General features: G+C 35.3%; 3 protein-coding genes across 4 annotated transcripts; all 3 read left to right on the top strand.

The window, feature by feature from the left end:
• The first annotated feature begins 1,822 nt into the window (after positions 1-1,822).
• Positions 1,823-4,797, top strand: LOC132855930 (uncharacterized). Of its 2 annotated transcripts, none has more exons than XM_060885219.1 (6): positions 1,823-1,920; positions 2,156-2,506; positions 3,169-3,504; positions 3,590-3,706; positions 3,837-3,877; positions 3,966-4,797. In XM_060885219.1, the coding sequence occupies exons 1-6, from the start codon at positions 1,875-1,877 to the stop codon at positions 4,092-4,094; spliced, it is 1,020 nt and encodes a 339-aa protein (XP_060741202.1). In that variant the 5' UTR covers positions 1,823-1,874; the 3' UTR covers positions 4,095-4,797. The 2 variants fall into 2 exon arrangements, with proteins under 2 accessions (XP_060741202.1, XP_060741201.1); XM_060885218.1 differs by having other exon boundaries at positions 3,834-3,877.
• Positions 4,798-7,066: 2,269 nt separating this feature from the next.
• LOC132855612 (uncharacterized) lies at positions 7,067-20,601 on the top strand. The gene is made up of 18 exons (XM_060884701.1): positions 7,067-7,156; positions 7,959-8,309; positions 8,713-9,057; positions 9,228-9,344; positions 9,570-9,619; positions 9,835-9,970; positions 12,332-12,691; positions 13,949-14,293; positions 14,464-14,580; positions 14,806-14,855; positions 15,071-15,133; positions 15,330-15,617; positions 17,434-17,506; positions 17,600-17,947; positions 19,239-19,592; positions 19,750-19,860; positions 20,268-20,314; positions 20,399-20,601. Exons 1-18 carry the CDS (start codon positions 7,111-7,113, stop codon positions 20,522-20,524), a joined length of 3,327 nt encoding a protein of 1,108 aa, XP_060740684.1. The 5' UTR covers positions 7,067-7,110; the 3' UTR covers positions 20,525-20,601.
• Positions 12,186-15,690, top strand: LOC132855929 (uncharacterized). The gene is made up of 5 exons (XM_060885217.1): positions 12,186-12,691; positions 13,949-14,293; positions 14,464-14,580; positions 14,806-14,855; positions 15,071-15,690. Exons 1-5 carry the CDS (start codon positions 12,319-12,321, stop codon positions 15,209-15,211), a joined length of 1,026 nt encoding a protein of 341 aa, XP_060741200.1. The 5' UTR covers positions 12,186-12,318; the 3' UTR covers positions 15,212-15,690.
• Positions 20,602-20,984: the final 383 nt, after the last annotated feature.

Here is a 20,984-nt window from a genome sequence, read left to right as displayed (position 1 = left end):
TCCAGAGATGCCAATCAACCTACCATGCATGTCTTTGGACCGGGGGAGGAAACCGGAGTACCCGGAGGAAACCCCCGAGGCACGGGGAGAACATGCAAACTCCACCTACACAAGGTGGAGGCGGGAATCGAACCCCGACCCTGGAGGTGTGAGGCGAACGTGCTAACCACTAAGCCACCGTGCCCCCCCCATTCAATTCAGTTCAATTTCATTTAAATTTATTTGTATAGCACTTTTAACAATGGACGTTGTCCCAAAGTTGCTTTACAGAACATAAGAAATATAGAGTATAACATAGTTTAAGATTATTATTAGACTTCTATTTAAATGTGTTTGTATTTATCCCTAATGAACAATTCTGAGGTGACTGAGGTGACGGTGGTGAGGAAAAACTCCCTTAGATGGAAGAGGAAGAAACCTTGAGAGGAACCAGACTCCAAAGTGAACCTCATCCTCATTTGAGTGACACTGGAGGGTGTGATTATAAACTGTTATAAACACCAGACAGTGATATTATAAATAATGTCTTTTCTACAGTCAGATAATTGTGTACTGATTAGGAGGGTGTTGTCCTCAAACACCAAATGATGCCCACAAGAAGTTGGAATCTTCTCTTTAAATGTTCGAATCAGATGAAGCGGATTCCAACTGGAGCTGGAACATCTCTAGATGCCTCTGGATCTTCACATGGGTGGCCTCTTCTCAGTGAAGGTCCGAAAGTGTAACACAACTGGAGCTGGTACATCTCATGGTTTCTCTGGTGTGGAGGTTATGGTTAGAGTGGAAGACGTTGAGTGTCCTGCACAGAGCCCTGACTCTGACACATCCCTACTGAACACCTTTGGTATGAACTAGAACTGGAGTCTCCTCAACATCCCGATATCACAGTCTGATCTCACTGTTGCTCTTGTACACAAATCCCCAAAGTCCTGCTCCAACATCTAGTGGAAAGCTTTTCCAGAAGAGAAATCAGGAGATCATTATAACTGGAAATGGAAATAAATCTGGAATGAGAAGTTCAACAAATCCATATGATGGTATGATGTTGTATGATGGTATATCTATATATCTATTTATATAGAGTTTTAGGCAGGTGTTAAAAAATGCTGTAAACAAAGAATGCCTTCAGAAATATAAATAATGAGTGTTTATTTCTGTCAATTTACAAAATGCAAAGTGAGCAAACAAAAGAAAAATCTAAATTAAATCAATATTTGGTGTTACTATCTTCTGCCATCAAACCAGCATCAATTCTTATAGGTACACTTGCACAAAGTCATCTCAACATCATGGAGTGTGTCTGGGATTACATGAAGAGACAGAAGGATGTGAGAAAGCCGACATCCACAGAAGATCTGTGGTTAGTTCTCCAAGATGTTTGGAACAACCTACCAGCCGAGTTCCTTCAAAAACTGTTTGCGAGTTTACCTAGAAGAACTGCTGATGTTTCGAAGGCAAAATCTGATTTGATTTAGATTTCTCTTTTGTTCATTCACTGCATTTTGTTCATTTCTGAAAATAAATGTTTAACACTTCCATTTTTGAAAGCATTCTTTGTTTACAGCATTTTTTCACACCTGCCTAACACTTAGCATATTTATTACCTGTAGTTTTCAGAACTTTAATATAGACTGAATATTTTCCCAAACCCACCATACACACATTCAGTGACAGGACTTATTACATAGTGGTTTTGTTTTTTTATCAATACTTTCTATTTTGTGCAAAAGCTTTAAAGTGTCTTGGGTCATGAACTCCACATAGAGAGTTTTGAGGTCAGGGGGCTGAGCTTCATGATGTCTTAAACTCTCAGTAACGCCCCTCAGGCTCAGTGTGTTGAAAGGAAATGCTCATGCACAAGCCTGGGGTTGGAGATGATGATGCTGATGTGGATTACATTGGTGCTTTTTAGTCAAACCGGTGAGTGATTCTGCTTTTAGATCAAAAATAAACAGGTTTTCTTAATAATTAGAATAATATAGTCATCATAACATTAGATTAGAATCATAAAATTATAGTCTAAAGTTCACTAACTGAAATGGTTCTAGAGGCTAAATGTGAAACCAGTGAAGCATTACAGCATTTTAATGAAAGTTTTAAATGTTTTATGAAATTTATACATAAACTTTTTTTGTTCTGTGGCTCCTCACGTTAGGTTCTGCACAAAAGAACGTCCTCCATCAGCCAAACTCTGTGATCACTGCTGCTTCTGGTGAAAACGTGACTCTACAGTGCATTCGAACGAACAAAAAAAGCACCGATCCTATTATTTGGTACAAACAAGCAGCAGGACACGAGCCTTGTGTAATTGTCACAATTCAAAAACTAGCACCAAATCCTATTTTTGAAGATGAGTTCAAATCCCCGAGGTTTAATGTTGAGAATTTAAAAGAAAGCTGCAATTTGAAAATTAATAACGTGGAACCGTCAGATGAAGCCATGTATTACTGCGGAATAAAGATATTTACAATACAGTTTGGGAAAGGAACATTTTTATCAGTGAAAGGTAAGAATTTAACTGAGTCTCCAATTTCACTACTTTTGATGTTCAATTGTATTTTTACTGTAATTTTTTAACCGTAAATAAATCTGATATGAATTTCCTCTGTATTATATATCTATTATCTGAAATAAAAAAATAATTTATATTGTATATTGGCAGAAATTTATAATTATGACATATTACATATTTCTTTCACTATTTTTAATCCTGACATGTTTGGAGTCTCTTACTTTGTGTCATAGTAAACAGTATAATTTTTTTTTTTATATCCCTATTCAAACATACTCAAACTGAATAATAACAAAAATAATAATACATCAATTACTGTATGAAATATATTTTAAAAACTATGCTAAATAAGCTAATATTTGAATAATTCAAATTATATGAATGTCATTTAAAAATGAAGCAAATAAGGATAAAATTAGATAAAAGGATCTAGATAGATAGATAGATAGATAGATAGATAGATAGATAGATAGATAGATAGATAGATGCCATTTTTTAATTTTTTTAAAAAAAAAAATTTTTAACCTTTTTTAAGTTTTACATTTTTGATAGACACCTTATAAACCGTATAATGTACATATTATTAAGAGCGAATTACGATTAGATCTATAAATGTCCAGACTAAGATCTCATTCTGTTTATATCACACTGATCAGATGACAGAGATGTAAAAGTGAGTGTGAGGCAGAGCGGCGTGTTGGACTCGGTTCCTGCAGGAGCCTCAGTGACTCTGCAGTGCTCGGTTCTCTCTGAGAGCAGAGCAGCAGAACTCCAAGTGCTCTGGTTCAGAGCTGCTCCACCACAATCCCATCCTCAAATCATTTACACTCATCACAACAGCAGCCATCAGTGTGAGAGCGACTCTTCTACACACACCTGTGTGTACAACTTCTCCAAGAACATCCTCAGCCTCAATGATACTGGAAGTTACTACTGCGCTGTGCTCCTGTGTGGGAAGATCATCTTCGGGAACGGGACACTAATAAAATTGAGTGAGACATTCTTAAATGTTATATTTAATTGCTAAGAATGTATAAATTGTATTATTTCATTATTATTTTTATTTATGTGCTACAGAAGAATCTGTGGATGCTGTAGTGATCTGCCTCACTGTAGCTTTAGGAGTGTGTGCGCTTGTGATCTCTGTACAAGCGCTTTTAATCTGTAACCAGAGAAACCACAAACAGCACACAAGTAAGTGTTTTATAGCACTGATTGTAATATCTTTTTAAAATAGAATATGTTTTGGATTATTAAACTGCGTTTTTAAGAATTGTAATTATAGCAATATGTAAATAAATGCTATATTATTTTTCACCAGAAGGAGAAACCACTGTGAAAAGATCTAATCAAACAAACTCTCAGGTACTGACTCAAGATCCTAATGATTATATCCTTTGTTTTTCAATTTATACTTTTTGATTTATTTCTAATTTTATATTTGTTCCTACAGGACCATGAATTTGAGCTGAATTATGCTGCCTTACATTTTAATAAAAAGAAAACCAAAGGAGGGACAAGAACGAGAAAACAAACTCAAGAACCTTTGTACTCTGATGTCAGGTCTCTCACTGCTATGTAGAACGTACTTCATCAATCATTTATTTTGTTTATTAAATGTAAGTTTTTTTAATTCTGATCAGAAATAAAGTGTAATAAAGTAAAACTGTTCAAAGACTCACATCCAAGAACATCATGATATCGTCGCTGTCGGGCGGAAACCTCGTATGTCCAAATTTGGTCAATTTCATATTTTTTCACATATATTTTATCCATGCTATTGTTCAGTCCCCACGTGGGTCTGTTATTTTTACAAGTTATTAACCAATCTAAAGTCTTGAAAATAGCTTGAGCGCAAATCTCATAACTCCATTGGACACTTCAACTGTCCACCTCTTCCTCACTCCAGAGTCGCAACGAATCAACACGTCTTCTGAGGTAAATGTCTTCAAAACACTGGGCTCAAAGAAAAAGAAAATCTTGACCCCCCCGCTAGTTCTGGTGCTCATCTGAGGACAGGAATTTAGCGCAAGACAATCCACTGCAACGTGGACTAAACCCTGTGCACTGCAGATTAGGTACGGCGTTTTTTTTAATTTCCTGAAACATAACGGTTTTGGAAATACGAGGTTTCTGCCCGACAGCGACGATATGATATACATCTGAATGGGAAGCTAGAAAGAGCTCTAGCATGTTCTAGTTTTGTTTCTAAGCTTTTATGTATTAGTTTGAAGAAAATGTATTGGGTATAAAATAAACGGAGCCAATCGAGGCTTCTGTTGGAATTTTGGTCTCATATGTAATTAAATTCAATAACAAAATGAAAAGGTTAGTAGGAAAGTCGTACAAGTAGTGACGTGATATTTTAAAAAATTAAAAAAAGAAAGCAATTTGTAGCAAAGGCATTCCAGGCCATTTCACACCAAGAATTATAATTAAAATGAGTAAAAAAAAAAAAGAAAACATAGCTTAATATTTTAGTCATTTTAATGAATCCACACTACAACTATAATGATAACGATACTGATGAAAGACGTCATTTGAATCCGTGATTTTTTCCAAGTAATGAACAATAAACACATTAACAGTGAATCGGAATGAATCTGACTTTAACGAGCTTAAGCATTTGAAGAAGTGGCTGACACAGACAGCTTGGACATTTCCCAACCTGTCCACCAGAGGGCGATCTGGCAGGGCAATTTGCCCTTATGGTTTGTTTCTCCATGTGTGTTCTGCTCCACCCAGTCCACTGTTCTTCTCTCCTGTCTTTTTTGTCCTCACCTGTTCCTGATGTTCCCTTGATTACATGCCTTATATATTCTTAGTGTTTGCCTGGTTATCCTTTTCAAATAAACAGCTTGTCTGTTTTATCCTGCCTTTCGGTCTGGAGCTTCATACAGTGGTAACCCTCAAGCCCTCCCGCTGGAGACCAGTGCTCGATCCCAACCTCTGGTGGTGTGACAGTCGGAGATGTTCTTTAACTCTCTGGCAATATTTCTGCTTGTTTGGAGAATAAATGGTTGTGGTGTGATCCCAAGAACATCTCATTCACCATGAAGGTATAGAGGTGGGAATGTCATGATGTGCAGCTGCTATATGCTACATTGAACATGTTAAAGGAAACTGAATCTGATGAGACACTAGAAGTTTCAACCTACAGATAGAATAACTCACCTTCTATGAAACTGCAAATTTATCAGTGGAACTCTCATAACTTTGGGGAACTGAAGTTGATCAGCCAAGGGGAATAATTTAAAATGGAACCACAATGCTACATTGATGGCACTGGTCAGACGCCCTTATCCAGAGTGATGTATATTAATGTCATGTGTAGAGTTGAGCAATTGAGGATTAAGGGTCTTGCTCAGGGGCCCAGAAGTGGCATATTGTTGACTCTGAGGTTCAAATTCCCAACCTTTCGACCAATAGTCCAACACCTTAACCGCTAAGCTACCACTTCCCCACTTCCATGTACAGCTTCCACTTCCTACCACTTCATAGCTAAACATATCTAAGTGCTAACTATCAACAACTGGCTCTCTATCAATAAATGCAACATTATGTGTATAAATTGGACTATAATACATTCATTCATTCACTCATTTTCTACCGCTTATCTGAACTACCTCGGGTCACGGGGAGCCTGTGCCTATCTCAGGCGTCATCGGGCATCAAGGCAGGATACACCCTGGACGGAGTGCCAACCCATCGCAGGGCACACACACACACTCTCATTCACTCACGCAATCACCCACTACAGACAATTTTCCAGAGATGCCAATCAACCTACCATGCATGTCTTTGGACCGGGGGAGGAAACCGGAGTACCCGGAGGAAACCCCCGAGGCACGTGGAGAACATGCAAACTCCACACACACAAGGCGGAGGCGGGAATCGAACCCCCAACCCTGGAGGTGTGAGGAGAACGTGCTAACCACTAAGCCACCGTGCCCCCCGACTATAATACAATTAAAGTATATTCAATAATAAAAAAAAAAACAGTGTCAGAATACTAATTTCCCATCACTCCATTTTTATACCTTTTACCCTCTTTTTTTTACTCTTTAATTATCCACCTTATGCTACATACTGAGGTCTTGGACCTGTTTTGTTCTCCTTAATTATACAAAAAAATAATGTTTTTAAACCAGTGTAAAAATTATATTACTGTGTTTTAAATTTTTCAGCATCAAGGTCACACAAGGTCATTTTGATTTCAGTAGCTATCTTCCTTCCTGTATACTTTAATAGTATTTTATGTATAAATTTAGTAACTAGAATAATTTAACTTGTTGACATTGAGTTCTTTGTGTGTGTATGTGTGTGTGTGTGTGTGTGTGTGTGTGTTTGTTTTTAATTGTAGTACGAATGATCTACAAATTTACAACAGCTTGACCTAAGAGAGAAAATGTAGATTTTTTAGAAGGATTCCTGTCTGGTGCTGTTTCCATTACAGAGGCTTGTGGTGGAGAAACTCACAGGAAGTTTGTGATGTCAGAACCTGACTTCATAAACCTTTGTCTTGAATTGAGACGTGCTCAGTATGACCTTATAACAGCTCATCAAGAGGACATGCAGTACAGTACACATACCTCAAGATGTTAATGCTAATGTGGATTCAAGTGCTGCTGTTTGATATAGTCGGTAAGTGCAGGTTAAGATTTATAAGCTTTTATTTCTAATTGAACCGACTTTAAACTTGTAACTAACTACAAGATTCCCCAGAAGTCAGGAACCAATCAGAATAAAACGACTTAAGCGACATTTAATCTTTTTTTCATTTAAATTTCAATCTACATGTTAATCTCAGCTGCTATATTGTGATAATTAAAGATTTGCTCACACGTATTGCACATTTGTGCCACGTTTGTTTCCTGACGGACTTTTAAGACATCTTGTACAACTAAATTGCAATGACAGACAATGTCTAGCTTACATTTAGGTCATTTTAGCTTTAGGTGAGTTTCATTTTAGGTTGTTTTATAAATGCTTAATTTATATTTCAATTGATCTTTTAGAATAGAAGGAAAACTAAATGATTTTAGATTTTAAACCTAATTAGTTTTTATATGGTCTTATCTGTACAGCATATTCATTCATTTTATTTATTTATTTATTTATTTATTTATTTATTTATTTATTTATTTAATTTGTTTGTTTGTTTGTTTATTCATTCATTTATTTTATTCATTTTATTTTATTTTATTTTATTTATTTATTTATTTATTTATTTATTTATTTATTTATTTAGATTGATTGATTGATTCTTTATTGACTGGATTTTTAAATATTTTTGAATGCATTTATGCAGTATTCTAATCTAAACCAAATGGCTCTAGCTTCTAAAGGTCTAACCAGTTATGGTGAACACCATTTTAATTAAAAGTCTTAAAATATTATAGAATTTATGCATGAATCTTTTTTGTTGTCCGACTCTTCATATTAGATTCACAGACGCAAAATAAAGTGGTCTATCAGCCGAACCCGGTGATCAGCGCTGCTCCTGGTGATAACGTGACTCTACAATGCTTTCTACGTGACGTACAAAACTCTGATCCCATCGTTTGGTACAAACAAGAAGGAGGACACAAGCCTTCCTTAGTGGCTGTGGTACAGAAAGTACAGGATCCTATTTACCAAGACGACTTCGACTCTCCGAGGTTCAGAATCGAGAAAGGAAGCCAAAGCTTTCATTTGAAAATAACGGACGTGAAACCGTCGGACGAAGCCGTGTATTACTGTGGACTGATTACGTTTTACATTGTATTTGCTAAAGGAACGTATTTATCAGTGAAAGGTAAGCAGTTCTAATTAGCAATATATTTAAAATTAGAATTAAAATGAGACCCTTCATGAAAAATAATTGTGAAAAATTTTTGTAATTGTTTGTAATAAGCCTGTGTATGATTAGTTGGAGCACAAACTGTGTTGGAAATGTAAAAACTAAAAATATTTAATATAGTATGTAATGACATATTTGACAGTCTTAAACTATCATGTCAGTGTATTTACAAATTTGTTCTGAAGGAAGATGTCGTGGTTTTTTATGTCAGAGCGTCGTTTATGAACCTTTTATTATTACACTGATCGTCAAAAATCCCATGAGAAAGTAAAGATAATTAAATGTTGTTATTTCACTATTTCACAGTGTTTAAAATAGTCAAGTCTGTGTCTCATACTGTCTATATCACACTGAACAGGTACTGAAGATGTGCGTTTCTCTGTGTGGCAGAGCGGCGTGTTGGACTCGGTTCCTGCAGGAGCCTCAGTGACTCTGCAGTGCTCGGTTCTCTCTGAGAGCAGAGCAGCAGAACTCCAAGTGCTCTGGTTCAGAGCTGCTCCACCACAATCCCATCCTCAAATCATTTACACTCATCACAACAGCAGCCATCAGTGTGAGAGCGGCTCTTCTACACACACCTGTGTGTACAACTTCTCCAAGAACATCCTCAGCCTCAATGATACTGGAACTTACTACTGCGCTGTGCTCCTGTGTGGGAAGATCATCTTCGGGAACGGGACACCGGTACAGATGGAAAACTTTGGTTGGTGAACAATTTGTGTATATTATTTGGGGTTTATAGATACAGACACCAAGAAAAACGTTCATATTTGTCATTGTTATGTGATGTGACACGCTATGCTTTTTTTCTTGCTGATCATATTCCGTGTTCATATGCAGACAATAATTTGATGTTTTTTTTGTGTCTTAAAGCAGCGTCTTATAATCCTGTAGTGATGTGTCTGGGAACAGCGCTGGTAATGTGCGGGATTCTGATTTCTGTTCAAACTGTTTTACTCTGTAAAAGAAAAAACGGTCCACAACACAGAGGTGCGTGTTTAATATAACAGCGTACATTTATTTTTAATACCTACAGCGTATAAAAATGACCTCAGCACTTATTTACCCTTCAGATTTAGTTCATATTATTATTAGATTCGGGTTCGTCGTGTTCAAATAGAATCAGGAAAACGTTAGCAGTGTCAGATCTTTGTGCAGAACGAATCAGACTCGTTATAGAAGAGAATCTTCATTACATTCACTCTTTTTTCACAGAGAGAATTCAGCATGATGCCGTGATAAACACTGACGAGACGAACGCTCAGGTACTTGTTCACGTCTACAGGGAATTTTTGTTCTCATAACCTTACACTTTATTAGTTTAAGATTAAGTATATTATTTAGATTCAATAATTTCTGCAATTTGTCTTATTAAATTATATTATTTATTTGAATTCACCTCCTAGTCAAGAAAATTGATAGATGAATAAAAAAAATATTATTTTATAATTTAGTTCTTATATTATGTTTATTTCCACAGGTTGGTGATGCTGTAGAGCTGAATTACGCTGCCTTACATTTTAATGAAAGGAAAATTAAAAGAGTGAGAGGAAATCGAGGACCATCTCAAGACCGTGTTTACACTGAAGTGAAATATTCCACCATTTCTCACTTAAAATAATCTTTAATCTTTTATTGTGGCTGAAATTGTTTGATCTGTTTTAATGTATTTGTACATAAGAACACTGTGGTGAATCATCTGAGTTGTTTTATTAAAATATACTGTATATTAAATATAGACTGCCGACTCTTGTGCTAATCATCTTCGTCCGTTAATGAATCATTTTCATCCTGGTGGGCGTGGTCTCTTCTTGGGTAACTCCACCCCCATCCGCATTGACGGAGGCTCTCTGAAAACATATGCTATGGACTTTAAACACATCAAATCTCAAACTGTACACCTACTGTACCGGATAAACCAGCTTTCTCCAGCATTATGCTCAATCATCATCATCATCATCACCATCATCATCATCCTCGCAATACCATCTGAAGGAAAAACCTTTGGAAGAATGACATTCATTGCTCCAGTACAGATCTCTTTTGGAGGCCTTGTTGTTTTAATACCTGTGATAAAATATCTTTTGCATTTTCTCAACATTTTCCTGTCATAAAACAAAGACCTGAAAAGAGTTTTCTCTAAGAATCACCTCAGAGTGAGACAATTTAGCTTAAAAACTTTGTCAGAAGATGAAGAAAAGTCTCACTGGTGTCAAGGAGGATCTCAGACGCAAAGCTTTATATCTCAGACGTTGTTCTTGCCAACGCTCTTCTGTTTGATTTTCTGATTGTTTGTTCTCAACAATAATATATCTATAAGAGTAAATTCTGCATGTAACAGTGTCTTCTGTGCATGTGTAAGTGGGATGAGTCTGTGGTTTAACCATAAGAAAAAAAGGAAGTCTGAAGTAACCTACTTTCCACTGGAAGGCCAGCAACAAAATGCAAGAATGCAAAAACACTAAACCACGAGAAGGGTTCTCAGCGTTTTAGCTCTTTTTTTTGTTTTGTTTTGTTTTCATTTTAATGGTTTTGTCAGCTATCTCCAGAGCGCCCTCTATAGGAGAAGAGTGAAAGTGTCGACAAAAAAATAAGTTAAAAAGCAAATGTAAAATCAATTGAAAATTATTAAAATGTAATTTCTCTATGAATGAATGAATGCCTGATCTTTATTTCTAATATATACTTTATGGCCAAAAGTATGTGCACCCCTGACCATCACACGTGATTTTTTTCAGAAATAGCCGTACAATATCATCTCTTTGGAACTAAGTAACTCAAACAATGTTCCAGCATGACAATGTCCCTGTGCACAAAGCACAGAGCTCCATGAAGACATGGTGTGAAGGTTAAGGTTAGAGTGAAAGAACTCCAGTGTCGTGTACAGAGCCCTGACTCTCGCTCAGACTCAACCCTACTGAACACCTTTGGGATGAACTGGAACTGGAGTCTCCTTAACATCTCAACATCAGAATCTGATCTCAGTAATGTTCTTGTGAACAAATTAATGATTAATGAATAATTCATTCACAATTAATTCATTCATTCATTCATCTTCTACCGCTTATCCGAACTACCTCGGGTCACGGGGAGCCTGTGCCTATCTCAGGCGTCATCGGGCATCAAGGCAGGATACACCCTGGACGGAGTGCCAGCCCATCGCAGGGCACACACACACTCATACACACATGCAATCACACAATACGGACAATTTTTCCAGAGATGCCAATCAGAGATGCCAATCAACCCCGACCCTAGAGGTGTGAGGCGAACGTGCTAACCACTAAGCCACCGTGCCCCCCACAATTAATTCATTAATGCATAATAATGCCCAAGGTTTTGTTATGGGATGTTCAAGGACAGCTTGAGATGTGATGGTCAGGTATTCAGAAACAATTTAAAATGAATGTGTCCCTGATTTATTTTAATTTAAATTTTCTCCATTATTATTTCTATTTAGTCCAATATGTCATTTTAATGAAATTAAATAACACACAAAAGGTTAAGGTAAATATGGTCCTTTACCTTGTACTTAACTTGTCATTATAAGTCCAGTCTTAAGTACCTGAAAATATTTTGGGGGGTTTTTGTGGTTGTATGTGTGTGTGTGTGTGTGTCTGTGTGTGTGTGTGTGTGTGTGTGTGTGTGTTTTTCCACTACAGACATCTGGTGAGCAACCTCTGTTTTAAAAATAGACACATGTAGATGGAAAGGAAATAAAAAAATAGCACATGACCTGTGAAAACCTTTAGGTCAGCCAATCAGATGAAAGTCTCCAGTACAAAATACTTGTTGCTTCCATCATTGGTTTTCTTTCTAACAGCTCAACCAGACTAACATTCAGGGTCTGAGGATGACTTTAATCTGGACAATTGTTTTATTTCTCAACACAATATGTAAGTTCTTATATAAATACTGACTGTAAATCCTACTAACTGGCTGTTTTTATGCCTCCTGTTGCATTATGTCTAATTTAGATCATTTTCTAGATTCGGCCAAAACTGCGGAAATTTCCAGAACATCAGTTCTTTCAGTGAAGTCTGGAGAACGTGTTACTCTTAACTGCCCATTTGGAGACAGTCGTAAGGCTGAAAGCGTGGTCTGGTACAAACTCATACTTGGAGAAATGCCTCAAAAAATTGGAGAAAGATTAGCGTATAAGGATATAAACATTTCACCTGAGTTCATGACTTCAGGATTTAAAATAGAGGAGAGTGATAACCACATTTCTTTGACAATTCAACAAATAAAAAAAGAAGACGGAGGACTTTATTACTGCGGAAAGTGTAACATGGATGAAGTTGACTTGTCCAATGGAACTTTCTTGGCTGTAACAGGTAATTAATTCGATCAAAACTGTTTGTAGGAAAGCTATACATACAGTATGCATTATATTTAACAAGTTAATTCTTATCGAAACTTTACTTTGAAAAACAAATCAAAAAATGTATTGCTACAAGTTTCCTCTTTGTACAATTCTGCTTCAAGTTCTTTGAAACAAACAGCTATTTTGTAAATTGTTTCAAAAACTAATGCTTTTAAATTATATAGCTAGTAGTGAATGTTGGGGAAAACGTGCATTTTTTAGATCATGTTTCATCTGGAAATGTATAAATAATGATTATAAATAAGATATAAAGTGTTGGAAAGACAGAACATGGGGTAAAATATCATATCTAGATTTTAAAAAGAATTTTGTAATATATTTTTATTACACTTTTGATTGAAAAACTAATTGATAGTTAAATTAAATGAGTATCATTTACATTAGAATTCTGCCTTAAATTTAGGGAGTTAGGAAGTTCAACATAGTTAACGGACAATTAAAACAACATCTCATTACATAATAAAATTAAGTTTATTTTATTTTTTCCCCATAAGAGAATTATTTTTGTGAATATTTTCATAAAGAAAATGATTGGAGTCATTAAATTAAATAAAGTTGGAATAATGTAATGATAATAAAAATAAAGATAAGAATAAAAATAATACCTTATTAATACTTGTATTACATCTAAAGTCTTTTCTTTTTTATAGTTAACTCTATTTTTCCGCCTGTTTTTTTTTTGAAAACGACATGCTCTATATTTAAATGAGTATATCTCAAAAACTACAAGGTGTATTTGAATAATTCTGGTAGGTAATACATATGAGATATATATATATATATACATATATATATATATATATATATATATATTCGCTTTTTTTGAGAAACTCGGGTGGAGGAGGATAATAATAAAAATAAGAATCAGAATAAGAAAAAATACCTTATTAATACTTTTATTATTTATAAAGTTTTTACTTTTTTATCTTAAACTCAAATTGCAGTACAGTGTGAAGTAAGATATAAAAATGTAGAAACACTATCAAAAACAATGAAATGCATAATATTATAAAATATATATATTGATACATAAATAAATTGATAAAACTACAATTATATAATAATTAAATCAAGTAATAAAAACAATATTATTTACAGCTTGTACTAAAATCAGGAAAAAGCTGGAAATTTTTGGTCTCATTCCAAACTAACTAGTTTATAAGATTATAACTTGAGTCAAGACCTAACTCTATATCACACTGAACAGGTACTGAAGATGTAAAAGTGAGTGTGTGGCAACACAGCGTGTTGGACTCGGTTCCTGCAGGAGCCTCAGTGACTCTGCAGTGCTCGGTTCTTTCTGAGAGCAGAGCAGCAGAACTCCAAGTGCTCTGGTTCAGAGCTGCTCCACCACAATCCCATCCTCAAATCATTTACACTCATCACAACAGCAGCCGTCAGTGTGAGAGCGGCTCTTCTACACACACCTGTGTGTACAACTTCTCCAAGAACATCCTCAGCCTCAATGATACTGGAACTTACTACTGCGCTGTGCTCCTGTGTGGGAAGATCATCTTGGGGAACGGGACACCGGTACAGATGGAAAACTTTGGTTGGTGAACAATTTGTGTATATTATTTGGGGTTTATAGATACAGACACCAAGAAAAACGTTCATATTTGTCATTGTTATGTGATGTGACACGCTATGCTTTTTTTCTTGCTGATCAGATTCCGTGTTCATATGCAGACAATAATTTGATGATTTTTTTGTGTCTTAAAGCAGCGTCTTATAATCCTGTAGTGATGTGTCTGGGAACAGCGCTGGTAATGTGCGGGATTCTGATTTCTGTTCAAACTGTTTTACTCTGTAAAAGAAAAAACGGTCCACAACACAGAGGTGAGTGTTTAATATAACAGCGTACATTTATTTTTAATACCTACAGCGTATAAAAATGACCTCAGCACTTATTTACCCTTCAGATTTAGTTCATATTATTATTAGATTCGGGTTCGTCGTGTTCAAATAGAATCAGGAAAACGTTAGCAGTGTCAGATCTTTGTGCAGAACGAATCAGACTCGTTATAGAAGAGAATCTTCATTACATTCACTCTTTTTTCACAGAGAGAATTCAGCATGATGCCGTGATAAACACTGACGAGAAGAACGCTCAGGTACTAGTTCACTTCTACAGGGAATTTTTGTTCTCATAACCTTACACTTTATTGGTTTAAGATTAAGTATATTATTTAGATTCAATAATTTCTGCAATTTGTCTTATTAAATTATATTATTTATTTGAATTCACCTCCTAGTCAAGAAAATTGATAGATGAATAAAAAAAATATTATTTTATAATTTAGTTCTTATTTTATGTTTATTTCCACAGGTTGGTGATGCTGTAGAGCTGAATTACGCTGCCTTACATTTTAATGAAAGGAAAATTAAAAGAGTGAGAGGAAATCGAGGTCCATCTCAAGACCGTGTTTACACTGAAGTGAAATATTCCACCATTTCACACTTAAAATAATCTTTAATCTTTTATTGTGGCTGAAATTGTTTGATCTGTTTTAATGTATTTGTACATAAGAACACTGTGGTGAATCATCTGAGTTGTTTTATTAAAATATACTGTATATTAAATATAGACTGCCGACTCTTGTGCTAATCATCTTCGTCCGTTAATGAATCATTTTCATCCTGGTGGGCGTGGTCTCTTCTTGGGTAACTCCACCCCCATCCGCATTGACGGAGGCTCTCTGAAAACATATGCTATGGACTTTAAACACATCAAATCTCAAACTGTACACCTACTGTACCGGATAAACCAGCTTTCTCCACCATTATGCTCAATCATCATCATCATCACCATCATCATCATCCTCGCAATACCATCTGAAGGAAAAACCTTTGGAAGAATGACATTCATTGCTCCAGTACAGATCTCTTTTGGAGGCCTTGTTGTTTTAATACCTGTGATAAAATATCTTTTGCATTTTCTCAACATTTTCCTGTCATAAAACTTTTCTTGTCATAAAATTTTCGTGTCATAAAAGAGTTTTCTCTAAGAATCACCTCAGAGTGAGACAATTTAGCTTAAAAACTTTGTCAGAAGATGAAGAAAAGTCTCACTGGTGTCAAGGAGGATCTCAGACGCAAAGCTTTATATCTCAGACGTTGTTCTTGCCAACGCTCTTCTGTTTGATTTTCTGATTGTTTGTTCTCAACAATAATATATCTATAAGAGTAAATTCTGCATGTAACAGTGTCTTCTGTGCATGTGTAAGTGGGATGAGTCTGTGGTTTAACCATAAGAAAAAAAGGAAGTCTGAAGTAACCTACTTTCCACTGGAAGGCCAGCAACAAAATGCAAGAATGCAAAAACACTAAACCACGAGAAGGGTTCTCAGCGTTTTAGCTCATTTTTTTTTGTTTTGTTTTGTTTTCATTTTAATGGTTTTGTCAGCTATCTCCAGAGCGCCCTCTATAGGAGAAGAGTGAAAGTGTCGACAAAAAAATAAGTTAAAAAGCAAATGTAAAATCAATTGAAAATTATTAAAATGTAATTTCTCTATGAATGAATGAATGCCTGATCTTTATTTCTAATATATACTTTATGGCCAAAAGTATGTGCACCCCTGACCATCACACGTGATTTTTTTCAGAAATAGCCGTACAATATCACCTCTTTGGAACTAAGTAACTCAAACAATGTTCCAGCATGACAATGTCCCTGTGCACAAAGCACAGAGCTCCATGAAGACATGTTGTGAAGGTTAAGGTTAGAGTGAAAGAACTCCAGTGTCGTGTACAGAGCCCTGACTCTCGCTCAGACTCAACCCTACTGAACAACTTTGGGATGAACTGGAACTGGAGTCTCCTTAACATCTCAACATCAGAATCTGATCTCAGTAATGTTCTTGTGAACAAATTAATGATTAATGAATAATTCATTCACAATTAATTCATTCATTCATTCATCTTCTACCGCTTATCCGAACTGCCTCGGGTCACGGGGAGCCTGTGCCTATCTCAGGCGTCATCGGGCATCAAGGCAGGATACACCCTGGACGGAGTGCCAGCCCATCGCAGGGCACACACACACTCATACACACATGCAATCACACAATACGGACAATTATTCCAGAGATGCCAATCAGAGATGCCAATCAACCCCGACCCTAGAGGTGTGAGGCGAACGTGCTAACCACTAAGCCACCGTGCCCCCCACAATTAATTCATTAATGCATAATAATGCCCAAGGTTTTGTTATGGGATGTTCAAGGACAGCTTGAGATGTGATGGTCAGGTACTCAGAAACAATTTAAAATGAATGTGTCCCTGATTTATTTTAATTTAAATTTTCTCCATTATTATTTCTATTTAGTCCAATATGTCATTTTAATGAAATTAAATAACACACAAAAGGTTAAGGTAAATATGGTCCTTTACCTTGTACTTAACTTGTCATTATAAGTCCAGTCTTAAGTACCTGAAAATATTTTGGGGGGTTTTTGTGGTTGTATGTGTGTGTGTGTGTGTGTGTGTGTGTGTGTGTGTGTGTGTGTGTGTGTGTGTTTTTCCACTACAGACATCTGGTGAGCAACCTGTGTTTTAAAAATAGACACATGTAGATGGAAAGGAAATAAAAAAATAGCACATGACCTGTGAAAACCTTTAGGTCAGCCAATCAGATGAAAGTCTCCAGTACAAAATACTTGTTGCTTCCATCATTGGTTTTCTTTCTAACAGCTCAACCAGACTAACATTCAGGGTCTGAGGATGACTTTAATCTGGACAATTGTTTTATTTCTCAACACAATATGTAAGTTCTTATATAAATACTGACTGTTAATCCTACTAACTGGCTGTTTTTATGCCTCCTGTTGCATTATGTCTAATTTAGATCATTTTCTAGATTCGGCCAAAACTGCGGAAATTTCCAGAACATCAGTTCTTTCAGTGAAGTCTGGAGAACGTGTTACTCTTAACTGCCCGTTTGGAGACAGTCGTAAGGCTGAAAGCGTGGTCTGGTACAAACTCATACTTGGAGAAATGCCTCAAAAAATTGGAGAAAGATTAGCGTATAAGGATATAAACATTTCACCTGAGTTCATGACTTCAGGATTTAAAATAGAGGAGAGTGATAACCGCATTTCTTTGACAATTCAACAAATAAAAAAAGAAGACGGAGGACTTTACTACTGCGGAAAGTGTAACATGGATGAAGTTGACTTGTCCAATGGAACTTTCTTGGCTGTAACAGGTAATTAATTCGATCAAAACTGTTTGTAGGAAAGCTATACATACAGTATGCATTATATTTAACAAGTTAATTCTTATCGAAACTTTACTTTGAAAAACAAATCAAAAAATGTATTGCTACAAGTTTCCTCTTTGTACAATTCTGCTTCAAGTTCTTTGAAACAAACAGCTATTTTGTAAATTGTTTCAAAAACTAATGCTTTTAAATTATATAGCTAGTAGTGAATGTTGGGGAAAACGTGCATTTTTTAGATCATGTTTCATCTGGAAATGTATAAATAATGATTATAAATAAGATATAAAATGTTGGAAAGACAGAACATGGGGTAAAATATCATATCTAGATTTTAAAAAGAATTTTGTAATATATTTTTATTACACTTTTGATTGAAAAACTAATTGATAGTTAAATTAAATGAGTATCATTTACATTAGAATTCTGCCTTAAATTTAGGGAGTTAGGAAGTTCAAGATAGTTAACGGACAATTAAAAAAACATCTCATTACATAATAAAATTAAGTTTATTTTATTTTTTCCCCATAAGAGAATTATTTTTGTGAATATTTTCATAAAGAAAATGATTGGAGTCATTAAATTAAATAAAGTTGGAATAATGTAATGATAATAAAAATAAAGATAAGAATAAAAATAATACCTTATTAATACTTGTATTACTTCTAAAGTCTTTTCTTTTTTATAGTTAACTCTATTTTTCCGCCTGTTTTTTTTAAAACAACATGCTCTATATTTAAATGAGTATATCTCAAAAACTACAAGGTGTATTTGAATAATTCTGGTAGGTAATACATATGAGATATATATATATATATATATATATATATATATATATATATATATATATATATATATATATATATATATATATATATATATATATATTCGCTTGTTTTGAGAAACTCGGGTGGAGGAGGATAAGAATAAAAATAAGAATAAGAATAAGAAAAATACCTTATTAATACTTTTATTATTTATAAAGTTTTTACTTTTTTATCTTAAACTCAAATTGCAGTACAGTGTGAAGTAAGATATAAAAATGTAGAAACACTATCAAAAACAATGAAATGCATAATATTATAAAATATATATTGATACATAAATAAATTGATAAAACTACAATTATATAATAATTAAATCAAGTAATAAAAACAATATTATTTACAGCTTGTACTAAAATCAGGAAAAAGCTGGAAATTTTTGGTCTCATTCCAAACTAACTAGTTTATAAGATTATAACTTGAGTCAAGACCTAACTCTATATCACACTGAACAGGTACTGAAGATGTAAAAGTGAGTGTGTGGCAACACAGCGTGTTGGACTCGGTTCCTGCAGGAGCCTCAGTGACTCTGCAGTGCTCGGTTCTTTCTGAGAGCAGAGCAGCAGAACTCCAAGTGCTCTGGTTCAGAGCTGCTCCACCACAATCCCATCCTCAAATCATTTACACTCATCACAACAGCAGCCATCAGTGTGAGAGCGGCTCTTCTACACACACCTGTGTGTACAACTTCTCCAAGAACATCCTCAGCCTCAATGATACTGGAACTTACTACTGCGCTGTGCTCCTGTGTGGGAAGATCATCTTCGGGAACGGGACACCGGTACAGATGGAGAACTTTCCGGAAAATGGTTTGTGTAAAAGAAATGTGTGAATATTTATTTGAGTTTCAGTTCCAACAATAACATACAGAATGTAATGATATTTTATGTGTTTAAATGTTACTTGATCTGTCCACATGAATATCTGTTACATCACTTTACTCTACATATCCATCTTATATAACAGCTTTAGATCCTGAAGTGGTCTACCTCACTGTAGTGGTGGTCGTGTGTGTGGTTGTGATCTTCACTCAAGCTTTTATCATCTGTAAAATGAGAAACTGTGACAGATCCAGAGGTGAGTCTGGATCATACAGAAATGCAAACAGTTCTGTAAATTATATTCATTTTTCTGGGGGCAGGAAGTCGGCTTAGGGTGGGATTAGTGGTCAGTGGTGGGATTGTGTCGTTCTTCTGGGGATTGGGGTTTGATTCCTGCCTCCATCCTGTGTGTTGGTTAGCTTAGTGTTTAGTGTGTTTGTCCTGAACTTCCAGGGTTTTTAGAGTCTTGTGTTTTTAGAGTTTCCTTCAGATTTCCTCCATCAGTTCAAAGACACACTTTGGAGGCTGATTGGAGTCTTCAGTATTTTAAAATATTTATAATTTTGATTTATGGTTAAACATTTTCTGTCTTTCAACACAATATAATGACTACTAATATGACCAAAGACTAAAAGGAACATGTTAATATATTTTTTCTCTCAGCAGCGAGACCTCAACAAGGTTCTAGAGCAGAAAAAACACCCAATAAAGTAAATAATTTTTATTTGTTCCTCCATGATATTATTATTAAACTCACTACTCCATTTCACTTCATTTGATGTTCGTTCCCACAGGATGGTGATGCAGCGGAGCTGAATTACACTTCTTTACATTTCAGTAAGAAGAACACTAAAAGAGTGAGCAGAAACAGAGTCAAACCTGAAGACTGCGTTTATTCTGAAGTGTTGTCTGCCACCTAGATTATATTTTTTATTTAATTTGTTTCTTTTATTCATTAGTTTTATTTTTCCTAATTAAAGTTTATTACATATCTGTGGTCAGTGTTCTCATGTCCTGTGAAGGTCAAACAAATATCCATCAAATCATATTCAAACTGTGTGATTATTTATTTCTGTGTAATTCTGTGTGGAAAATTCATCACAGCCAACGAACATTGTCTTCATGTGGTGTCTGTGTGACAAAACACCTACACACTTGTACTCGCAGACACTTTTTATGCACATTGAACATTTTCAAGGCCACGTAGTGAGGCATTATGACTAAAATTGTCCACATGGTTATAAATATTCATTTCAAACTAATTTCAGCTGAACTGATTACAGACGGTTGTGTTAAACAGTCAGTTATTGTACACTTACAAAGGGAAAATGTGTAAAAATGTAAGAATAATGAAAGTGAACATGTGGTGCAGAGGACAAA

This window comes from Tachysurus vachellii, chromosome 13, assembly GCF_030014155.1.
Source record: "Tachysurus vachellii isolate PV-2020 chromosome 13, HZAU_Pvac_v1, whole genome shotgun sequence".
Classification (NCBI taxonomy): Eukaryota; Metazoa; Chordata; class Actinopteri; order Siluriformes; family Bagridae; genus Tachysurus; species Tachysurus vachellii.
The sequence above is the reverse complement of the archived record's forward strand: the minus strand, read 5'-3'. Positions and strand labels throughout refer to the sequence as shown.

Coding starts and splice junctions, on each gene's coding strand:
- LOC132855930 (XM_060885218.1), top strand. CDS start 1,875: ATGATGATGCTGATGTGGATTACATTGGTGCTTTTTAGTCAAACCG. Junction 2,507..3,168: donor AACATTTTTATCAGTGAAAG/GTAAGAATTTAA, acceptor CACACTGATCAG/ATGACAGAGATGTAAAAGTG. Junction 3,707..3,833: donor AAACCACAAACAGCACACAA/GTAAGTGTTTTA, acceptor ATTTTTCACCAG/AAGGAGAAACCACTGTGAAA.
- LOC132855612 (XM_060884701.1), top strand. CDS start 7,111: ATGTTAATGCTAATGTGGATTCAAGTGCTGCTGTTTGATATAGTCG. Junction 7,157..7,958: donor GCTGCTGTTTGATATAGTCG/GTAAGTGCAGGT, acceptor TCTTCATATTAG/ATTCACAGACGCAAAATAAA. Junction 9,620..9,834: donor CTGACGAGACGAACGCTCAG/GTACTTGTTCAC, acceptor TTATTTCCACAG/GTTGGTGATGCTGTAGAGCT.
- LOC132855929 (XM_060885217.1), top strand. CDS start 12,319: ATGTCTAATTTAGATCATTTTCTAGATTCGGCCAAAACTGCGGAAATT. Junction 14,581..14,805: donor AAACGGTCCACAACACAGAG/GTGAGTGTTTAA, acceptor CTTTTTTCACAG/AGAGAATTCAGCATGATGCC. Junction 14,856..15,070: donor CTGACGAGAAGAACGCTCAG/GTACTAGTTCAC, acceptor TTATTTCCACAG/GTTGGTGATGCTGTAGAGCT.